Source organism: Pristis pectinata, chromosome 17 (genome assembly GCF_009764475.1).
Source record: "Pristis pectinata isolate sPriPec2 chromosome 17, sPriPec2.1.pri, whole genome shotgun sequence".
Taxonomy (NCBI): Eukaryota; Metazoa; Chordata; class Chondrichthyes; order Rhinopristiformes; family Pristidae; genus Pristis; species Pristis pectinata.
This window is the reverse complement of record NC_067421.1, coordinates 12941232-12951271: the sequence shown is the minus strand read 5'-3', so window position 1 is coordinate 12951271 and position 10040 is coordinate 12941232. Positions and strand designations below refer to the sequence as shown.

The 10040-nt window shown below is 55.9% G+C and overlaps 1 protein-coding gene across 2 annotated transcripts in view; it reads left to right on the top strand.

Moving 5' to 3' along the window:
- The first annotated feature begins 527 nt into the window (after nucleotides 1-527).
- The window catches only part of LOC127579356 (solute carrier family 2, facilitated glucose transporter member 11-like), a 45667-nt gene continuing 36154 nt past the window's right edge, over nucleotides 528-10040 (top strand). The window contains exons 1-2 of one of the 2 annotated variants that reach the window (XM_052032094.1): nucleotides 528-647; nucleotides 6658-6744. In XM_052032094.1, the coding sequence (XP_051888054.1) occupies nucleotides 6688-6744 (57 nt within the window). In that variant the 5' untranslated portion in view covers nucleotides 528-647; nucleotides 6658-6687. The remainder of the gene's footprint in view (nucleotides 648-6657; nucleotides 6745-10040) is intronic. The other variant, XM_052032095.1, reaches the window with a different exon arrangement.

The window sequence follows — 10040 nt, the reverse complement described above, 5'->3', positions numbered from 1 at the left end:
AGCCTGTGACGTCAGTGTTAGACCCCTCCCCCCTTCTCCCCGTGAACTCCGCGGCCCGACCGCCAGCCGGCAAATCGCGGTCAACCGGCGTGATTCTGCTGGTCTGACCGACAGCAAACGTGCCGCTTCCTCTGCTTCACATCGCTGTCTCCCCCGCCGCCCGGAGGGTCGCGGCGGCCGCCCGTTCACCGCCCCCTGCCGCCCGGAGGGTCGCGGCGGCCGCCCCTTCATCACCCCGCCGCCCCCTACCGCCCCCTGCCGACCGGAGGATCGCGGCGGACGCCCGTTCACCGCCCCCTGCCGCCCGGAGGATCGCGGCGGACGCCCGTTCACCGCCCCCTGCCGACCGGAGGATCGCGGCGGACGCCCGTTCACCGCCCCCTGCCGCCCGGAGGATCGCGGCGGACGCCCGTTCACCGCCCCCCCGCCGCCCGGAGGATCGCGGCGGACGCCCGTTCACCGCCCCCTGCCGCCCGGAGGATCGCGGCGGACGCCCGTTCACCGCCCCCTGCCGCCCGGAGGAGCCGGTGGGAAAGCGAGTGCGTCCAGGGCGGTCGGGGGTCCCGGCCCGTACCTGATGCGGGGGGAAGTCACCTGGAGAAATAACAGCACGGAGGCGCCGAGTGAAGGATCGGTCGGGAATGCCGGTGGGTTTGCTGACTGCACTGATGGTTGAGCATGGAGGGCAGGTACCGAGGGGGTGGGGGCCCACACCGGCTGAGCCCTCCCGTGTGTCCGTGATGGGGAAGGGCCACGGGGAGAGATTCAGATGGTTTCATTTTAATCTTATTCACCAGGGTGCAATGATATTCCTCGTTCGTGTGATGCACACAGTGTAAATTGTAAGTGTGGTAGTGCAGCAATAAATACAGCGCAAGAACACCAGAATGGTTCAAGATGAAAGTCATTGTCATCTGCACAAGTACATGTGTGCACCGGTGCAATGAAAAACTTGCAGCAGCATCACAGGCACATAGCATCAGATAAGCAGCATTCACAAGCACATGTATGTACAGGTGCAATGAAAAACTTATTTGCAGCAGCATCACAGGCAGGCACGGTAGTGCAGCGGTTAGTGTAACACTTTACAGCGCCAGTGACCCGGGTTCAATTCTGGCCGCTGTCTGTAAGGAGTTTGTACGTTCTCCCCGTGTCTGCATGGGTTTCCTCCGGGTGCTCCGGTTTCCTCCCACGTTCCAAAGATGTACGGGTTAGGAGGTTGTGGGCGTGCTTTGTTGGCGCCGGAAGCGTGGTGACACTTGTGGGCTGCCCCCAGAGCACTCTATGCAAAAAAGATGCATTTCACTGTGTGTTTCGGTGTACATGCAACTAATAAAGATATCTTATACATAGCATCATAAAAGCAGCATTCACAAGTACATGTGTGCACAGGTGCAATGGAAAGCTTACTTGCAGCAGCATCACAGGCACATAGCATCATATAAGCAGCACAGGTGTGCAAACTGTGGTCACACAGACAGAAGTCCCAGGGAGACCGCAATGGAAGAGGTCTTGAAGCAGAGGCGGTGACCCTGCCAACAGAAACCTGCCGACTCGATGCCAGGGGAAACAGCCCGTGTCCTGATGCGGGGTCTCCATCTACTGTACCTCTGCCTCCGCAGTTGCTGCTCGAGCTGCAGAGTTCCTCCGGCAGATTGGTTGTTGCTTCCGATTCCAGCACCTGCAGTGTCCTGTGTTCCCTCCCCTTCCCATCAGCCTGCAGATGGGAATGTGGAGTTGAGGTAACAGTTGGATCAGATCAGTGGTGATCCTATCCTGAGGGGTGGCGTGGTCTCTCTGATTCCTGTGTTTGTGTGACATCAGGTGGGGCAGTCAAGTCTGGACCACCCAGGGAGGCAGCAAAACACCTTCTATTGGGCTGAAACAGACCCTCTGGCAGGCCAGAACTGCTCCAGGAAGTAAGCTGTATTTAAATTTTAAGAAATATTTACAAAAAAAGACTTCAGAAATAAAGCTTTTAGACACGTAATAAACGAAGGCAATTTTACCAGAGACACAAATTAGAGGAACAACACTTCATGTTCCATCTTGGGAGTCTCCACCCTGACGGAATCAACATCGATTTTTCTAACTTTGGTAAACAACCCCTTCTGATTCGATTCCCCTCCCCTCCCCTCCCCTCCCCTCCCCTCACCTCCCCTCCCCTCCCCTCCCCTCCCCTCCCCTCCCCCTCATTCCCCCCTTTCCTCCTTTTGACTCCCCTTCCCCCTTTCCCCTTCCCCCTTTGCCTCCCTCCCCCCTTCTTCCTTCCCCTTCCCTCCTCTTCCCTCCCCCTCTTCCCTCCCCCCTCTTCCCTCCCCCCCACTTCCCTCCCCCTCTTCCCTCCCCTCCCCTCTTCCCCCTTCCCCCTCTCTTCCCTCCCCCCTCTGCCCTCCCCTTCCCTCCTCTTCCCTCCCCTCCCCTCTTCCCCCTTCCCCCCTCTCTTCCCCCTTCCCCCCTCTCTTCCCACTTCCCCCCTCTCTTCCCACTTCCCCCCTCCCCCCTCCCCCCTCCCCCCTCCCCCCTCCCCCCTCCCCCCTCTCCCCTCCCCCCTCCCCCCTCCCCCCTCTCTCCCCTCCCCCTCTCTCCCTCCCCCCTCTCTCCCCTCCCCGCTCTCTCCCCTCCCCGCTCTCATCCCCTCCCCGCTCTCTCCCCTCCCCCCTCTCTCCCCTCCCCCCTCTCTCCCCTCCCCCCTCTCTCCCCTCCCCCCCTCTCCCCTCCCCCCTCTCCCCTCCCCCCTCTCCCCTCCCCTCCCCTCCCCTCTCCCCTCCCCTCCCCGCTCTCTCCCCTCCCCCTCTCTCCCCTCCCCCCTCTCTCCCCTCTCCCCTCCCCCCTCTCCCCTCCCCTCCCCTCTCCCCTCCCCTCCCCTCTCCCCTCCCCTCCCCTCTCCCCTCCCCTCCCCTCTTCCCCTTCCCCCCTCTCTTCCCCCTTCCCCCCTCTCTTCCCCCTTCCCCCCTCTCTTCCCACTTCCCCCCTCCCCACTCCCCCCTCTCCCCTCTCCCCTCCCCCCTCTCCCTCCCCCCTCTTCCTCCCCCCTCTCCCTCCCCCCTCCCCTCCCCCCTCTCTTCCCTCCCCCCTCCCCCCTCCCCCCTCCCCCCTCTCTTCCCTCCCCCCTCCCCCCTCCCCCCTCTCTTCCCTCCCCCTCTCTTCCCTCCCCCTCTCTTCCCTCCCCCCTCTTCCCTCCCCCCTCTTCCCTCCCCCCTCTTCCCTCCCCCCTCTTCCCTCCCCCATCTTCCCTCCCCCCTCTTCCCTCCCCCCCCTTCCCTCCCCCCCTTCCCTCCCCCCCTTCCCTCCCCCCCCTTCCCTCCCCCACCTTCCCTCCCCCCCCTTCCCTCCCCCCCCTTCCCTCCCCCCCCTTCCCTCCCCCCCCTTCCCTCCCCCCTTCCCTCCCCCCCCTTCCCTCCCCCCCTTCCCTCCCCCCCTTCCCTCCCCCCCTTCCCTCCCCCCTCTTCCCTCCCCCCTCTTCCCTCCCCCCTCTTCCCTCCCCCCTCTTCCCTCCCCCCTCTTCCCACCCCTCTTCCCCCCCCCTCTTCCCCCCCCCTCTTCCCCCCCCCTCTTCCCCCCCCTCTTCCCTCCCCCCCTTCCCTCCCCCTCTTCCCTCCCCCTTCCCTCCCCTCCCCTCTTTCCCCTTCCCCCCTCTCTTCCCTCCCCTTCCCTCCCCCTTCCCCCCTCCCCTTCCCTCCCCTTCCCCCCTCCCCTTCCCTCCCCCTTCCCCCCTCCCCTTCCCTCCCCCTTCCCCCCTCCCCTTCCCTCCCCCTTCCCCCTCCCCTTCCCTCCCCCTTCCCCCTCCCCTTCCCTCCCCCTTCCCCCCTCCCCTTCCCTCCCCTTCCCTCCCCCTTCCCCCCTCCCCTTCCCTCCCCCTTCCCCCCTCCCCTTCCCTCCCCCTTCCCCCCTCCCCTTCCCTCCCCCTTCCCCCTCCCCCTCCCTCCCCCTTCCCCCCTCCCCTTCCCTCCCCCTTCCCCCCTCTCTTCCCTCCCCCTTCCCCCTCTCTTCCCTCCCCTTCCCCCCTCTCTTCCCTCCCCCTTCCCCCCTCTCTTCCCTCCCCCTTCCCCCCTCTCTTCCCTCCCCCCTCTGCCCTCCCCTTCCCTCCTCTTTCCTCCGCCCCCCCTTCCCTCCGCCCCCCCTTCCCTCCGCCCCCGCTTCCCTCCCCCCGCTTCCCTCCCCCCGCTTCCCTCCCCCCTCTTCCCTCCCCCCTCTTCCCTCCCCCCTCTTCCCTCCCCCCTCTTCCCTCCCCCCCTTCCCTCCCCCTCCCTCATCCTTCCCTCCCCCTTCCCTCCCCCCTCCCTCCCCCTCCCTCCCCCTCCCCCCTCCCTCCCCCTTCCCTCCCCTCTTCCCCCCTTTCTTCCCCCCTTTCTTCCCCCCTCTCTTCCCTCCCCCTCTTCCCTCCCCCTCTTCCCTCCCCCTCTTCCCTCCCCCTCTTCCCTCCCCCTCTTCCCTCCCCCCTCTTCCCTCCCCCCTCTTCCCTCCCCCCTCTTCCCTCCCCCCTCTTCCCTCCCCCCTCTTCCCTCCCCCCTCTTCCCTCCCCCCTCTTCCCTCCCCCTTCCCTCCCCTCCCCTCACTCCCCTCTCTTCCCTCACTCCCCCCTCTTCCCTCCCCCCCTCTTCCCTCCCCCCCTTCCCTCCCCCCTCTTCCCTCCCCCCTTCCCTCCCCCCCTCTTCCCTCCCCCCCCCCTCTTCCCTCCCCCCCTTCCCTCCCCCCCTCTTCCCTCCCCCCCTCCTGCCGCCCCCCCCTTCCCTCCCCCCCTCCCCTCCCCCCCCTGCCCTCCCCCCCCCTTCCCTCCCCCCCTCTTCCCTCCCCCCCCTCTTCCCTCCCCCCCTCTTCCCTCCCCCCCTCTTCCCTCCCCCCCTCTTCCCTCACCCCTCTTCCCTCACCCCCCTCTTCCCTCCCCCCTCCCCCTCGTCCCTCCCCTCCCCCCACTCCCCCCTAGTCCCTCCCCCCCCTCTTCCCTCCCCCCTCCCTCCCCTCCCCCCTCACTCCCCTCGCGTCCCTCCCCCTTCCTTCCCCCCCTTCCCTCCCCTCCCCTCTTCCCCCTTCCCCCCTCTCTTCCCTCACTCCCCTCTCTTCCCTCCCACCTTCCCTCCCCCCTCTTCCCTCCCCCTCTTCCCTCCCCCCTCTTCCCTCCCCCCTCTTCCCTCCCCCCTCTTCCCTCCCCCTTCCCTCCCCCCTCTTCCCTCACTCCCCCCTCTTCCCTCACTCCCCCCTCTTCCCTCACTCCCCCCTCTTCCCTCCCCCCCTCTTCCCTCCCCCCCTCTTCCCTCCCCCCCTCTTCCCTCCCCCCCTCTTCCCTCCCCCCCTCTTCCCTCCCCCCTCTTCCCTCCCCCTTCCCTCCCCCCTCTTCCCTCACTCCCCCCTCTTCCCTCACTCCCCCCTCTTCCCTCACTCCCCCCTCTTCCCTCCCCCCCTCTTCCCTCCCCCCCTCTTCCCTCCCCCCTCTTCCCTCCCCCCTCTTCCCTCCCCCCTCCCCTCCGCCCCTTCCACCTTCCCCCCTCTCTTCCCTCACTCCCCTCTCTTCCCTCCCCCTTCTCCCTCCCCCCTCCTTCCCCTCCTCCCCCACCCCACCCCCCTCTGTTTTCCCCTCCCCTCTTTCCACCCCTCCACTCCCTTCCCCTCTGTTTTCACCCCCTCCCCTCCCCTCCCCCCCTTCATTTCCCTCCTCCCCTCCTTAACAACCTCCCTTCCCCCCTCCGTTTCCCCTCCTCCCTCCCCTCCCCTCCCCCCCCTTCCCCCCTCCGTTTCCCCTCCTCCCTCCCCTCCCCTCCCCTCCCTTCCCTTTTGTTTTCCCCTCCCCGTTTTCACCCCCTCCCCTCCTTTCCCTGTCCCTTTCGCGTTTTCCTACCCCTCTCTGTTTTCACCCCCTCCCCTCTCCTCCGACCTTTTATTCTGGCTTCTGCTCTTTTTTTCTCCAGTCCTTGGTCTCAGCCCAAACCAGCGATTATTCCATTCCCTCCCTGATGCTGCCTGACCTGCCGAGTTCCTCCATTGCACAAAGTTACTTGAGAAGTTTATAAAAAAATTTTGGAAGGATTTTAAATTGTTTGTTTTTATTTAACAAACCATTAGAAAAATTCAAAGATCATTTACATTAAAAAGCTGTTTGAAATCCCCCCGCAACATTCCCCTCCGCGACATCCCCCCGTGATGTCCCCCCTCCGACGTCCCCCCCCCCCCACCATGGTTCGCTTCTTTCTTCACCGATCATTTTTTTAACCTTTTTTTTCCTTTTCCTCCTTACCTCTGACCCATCCCCCGGTGGATCTGCTCTCCCCTCCTCCCCCGCACCTGCCCATCACTATCTCTTACCTGCATCGACCTATCACCACCCTGTGCCCACCCCACCTCCCCTCTTTTGGCCACCTATCACTGCTCTGCTTTTCCCCCCTATATATTGGGTTTCCCCTTTTCTTATCTCCAGCCCTGAAGAAGGGTCCTGACCTGAAACGTTGACTGCCTGCTTTTCTCCACGGATGCTGCCTGGCTTGCTGAGTCTTTCCAGCATTGTGGTGTTGGTGTCAGGTTGAATCATTGCCCCCATATAATGCATGTGGAGCATGACTGCAGTTTATAGATTGTCAACTCAAAATCTAATTGAGCACTGATTTTAAAGGAAAAAGTTAACTTTGTTTAAAGATTCACAGTTGGTTGTTCAATCTTGTTTAGATTTGGCAGTGGAGCTGAACCAGATTTGCCATGTTTAAGTACTGGAATTCAAGGAATCTAATAATTGCAGACCGAACAAAGCTCAAGGTTAGTGCACATTCCAAACACCTCCCATTTTATTTAATGATGATTGATCCCAATTTTTAATATGAAACTTTCTGAATTCCATGCTGTTTGAATTTAATGGTAATCCAGCTTTTAAGTGCTGCTATGAATGTTACAAGTTTGCAAGTCCTGACAATGGTTTAATTTAATTTTAAAAATATGCCTTAAAAGCATCCTTTTGAGTAGACTGCATCTAAATTCATGTAAGGAATGCTACAAATACTAACAGCTGTGTGTTCTGGAGTTTTCTGGACTTGCCATGCTAACTTACAAGGAGATTCTCATATTGCGATGTACATTGCAAAGCATATAACAAACCCCTAGGTTGTGTTAATCCGAGTGCATACATTTAACTTGGATGTGGGTTCATTTACAGGGAAGAAGTAATTTTCTTTGCACTTGACACAAGCTACAAATGTAAATTGCTCAGTGAGGATATTGACAAATGAGAGCAGCCTGTGACCAAACATTCCGGTCACTGTTCCATTTCCAATAGATTAATCAAACTGGAATGTCAGTATTTTAGTTGGCAGTACCTACATTTGACAATCGTGGAAGAGGAAACGAGCTGTCATGAAATTTATTTCAATTGAGGATATATATAAATCACTTGTTTTAAAATATATTTTTGCATCAGTGTATACGTGGAGGCTATTGGCAAGGAACATTTATATCTATTGTATCTTGTTTCTAAAGATAGATATGTTCAGAGATAATCATTTTACAATGTGCTGCAATGCCAAGGGTCATGGAACTAAATTTAATAACCTTCAAAAGGTAGTTGATGTTTACTTGAAAAGGAAATAAAATCCCAAGGTTGTGAGGAAAGGGCCATAAATTCTATTTACCAATCACAGAGCTGTACCTTTCCCTGATCGTTCTCTGTGGCAAAGTCGGGTCATTTACTGTCTTGGCACCATTATTGACCCTGAGCTGAGCTGGCCATATATCTGCTCAATCACTATGGCCACCTGCTCCCACCTCTGCAAGATCAATCACCTCTGCCTATATATTCAGCTCATTGAAACCCTCAACCCTGACTGCTCCAGAACTCTCCTGGCCAGCCTACCTTCCATAATCTTGACCTCGTCCAAAACGTGCTGCCCATAAACCTAACTTGCACCGAGTTTGTGTCCCACTTAAATTGACTCCTGGTCCAGTAACATCTTGATTTTTGTTTTAAATTCTCATCCTTGATTTCAAATTTCTGTATGGTTTTTCTGCTCCCACTATCCACTCTTCAACCATTGGATATTTGTACCCTTCTAGTTCCGGCTTGTAATACATGCTGTATTGGGCCCTGTGCTCTGGCATTCCTTCTCTACCTGACCACCACTGCTCGATTGAAATGCTATTAAAGGTGTTTGGTCACCTCTCCTGTTATATTGTTATGGCTCAGTGTTTGATAAGTTCTGTGAAGCACTAGGAATTGTTATGATGTTTACAATAAAACAAATGAAGGTTGCTATTGTATTTTACATTTCTATTTTATATATACAGGAAAAACCTGCTGTATTTGTTTCTCTGTTCGGTTCACTCATGTTATGTCATTTTGGTTCTTTTTACCTTATTCATGTGGCGGGTAGTTTGGTTTCTGCCAAACTGAACACCTCCTTCTCATCAAAATTCTCACAATTGGAAATTATTCACATGTATCAGTGAAGAACGCTTGCATGGTGGAGTGGCAGTTAATGTTACTGCCCCACGGTTCCAGGGACCAGAGTTTGATTCTCAGGTGCTGTCTGTGCAGAGTTGCACCTTTTCTTGTCACCACAAGAGGTTCCTCTGAGTGCTTCAGTTTCCTCCCACTTGATGGTGGTTTAATGGGAGAAAACTGGAGCCTTGTGGTGACAAATGTGTAACTCCGCACAGACAGCACATGGCTACTGTCAGCTCGCTGTTTAGTGTCAGTTAATGGCATAAAGCATCAGAGTGGAATTGATGAGTGTGTGTGAGAGGGAATAGGTTGCAGGGGTCCTGGGAAATAAGGAGGGAGAATGGGACTACTGGGATTGCTCCCCCGAGAGCCAGCATGGGCCCAATGGGCCAAAAGGTCTCCTACTGTGCCGTTACAAGCATAAAATTCCTTGTAACAAGAAACACAGTGGGATGATGGATTGGGGGAAAGTTTAGGTGGCGGTTTTAACATGGAGGAGCATGCGAGTCTGTGCATGGGAAGGGAAAGTTAAATGTGACAAAAGTTCAAGGGCATTGAGTAACTAAATCTAATCTGCATAACTGGAGGGCTTTGGGATGGTTATAAATGCTAAGATTCATTACTCAAACACAAGTGTTGAAATATTTACATAAAATGCTGCAGGAAATAAGAAATCTCCTCAAATTCAATAACAACTGCACCATTTTTGTAGCATGTTAATAATTTATTTTGCAATGCCTTTTGTGGTTCCATGCATTTCCTATTTTTATTTCTAATTAGTGATAAAATAAGAACAGAACACTTCATTTTGCACTCACCAAGTACTGCCTTTTTTTAATTGTTAATGTGGCCCTGTTTATCGTAGACAGATGGCAAGATGTGGGATGGGGAGCTTTGCCTATTAATATACCAATTAACGTTGACATGTTATTCATTTTAAGTGACTTTCCAACATACTTAATGTTGCAACGTCGCAATTTAAAGTCACATCCATTGAAAGACAGTGGCTATTGAGTAATTAGATATGAAAGTACTGCAACATTCATACTGCGTTATTATTGTTAGATCTGGAGATGTTGTCCAGAAGGTTATTCAGAGGTCAAGAATGAGGTGCAAATCTTATGGTTACAGCTGTTTTATTAGCTGTTCATCATAGTACAGGTCAGACAGGGTTCACCTGCACTGGCAAGCTAGGCAGAGGAGCAACACTGGAACTGTAATGTGAGCACGTGTTCCCTTTTTATCCTGCAAAACCCAGACTGGTCCCAGATAAGAAACTTGTGAACAGTGACTGATTCACACTTCAGCTTTGCAGATAAAGAAACTACAGGAATACAGAACCAATATACTACAAGTTACCAAAAGTTTACAGACAAACAGGTGATTATGCAAGCATAAAGGAAGCTAAAACTACAAGGAAAAACACAACAAAACAACAAACTGGACCCTAATGCAACAGTCTCCCCATTGATTCTAAATACAATTTTTGAATCAATACATCTGAAAATTCAGAGGTAGAAAAACTTGTGGTACCAGTTTTGAGTATAAGACTTAATCAATCCAGTGGTTGGTGACCTCATTCGACCTCTTCTGGCTGGTTAGTGATTTATTCACTGCTGCC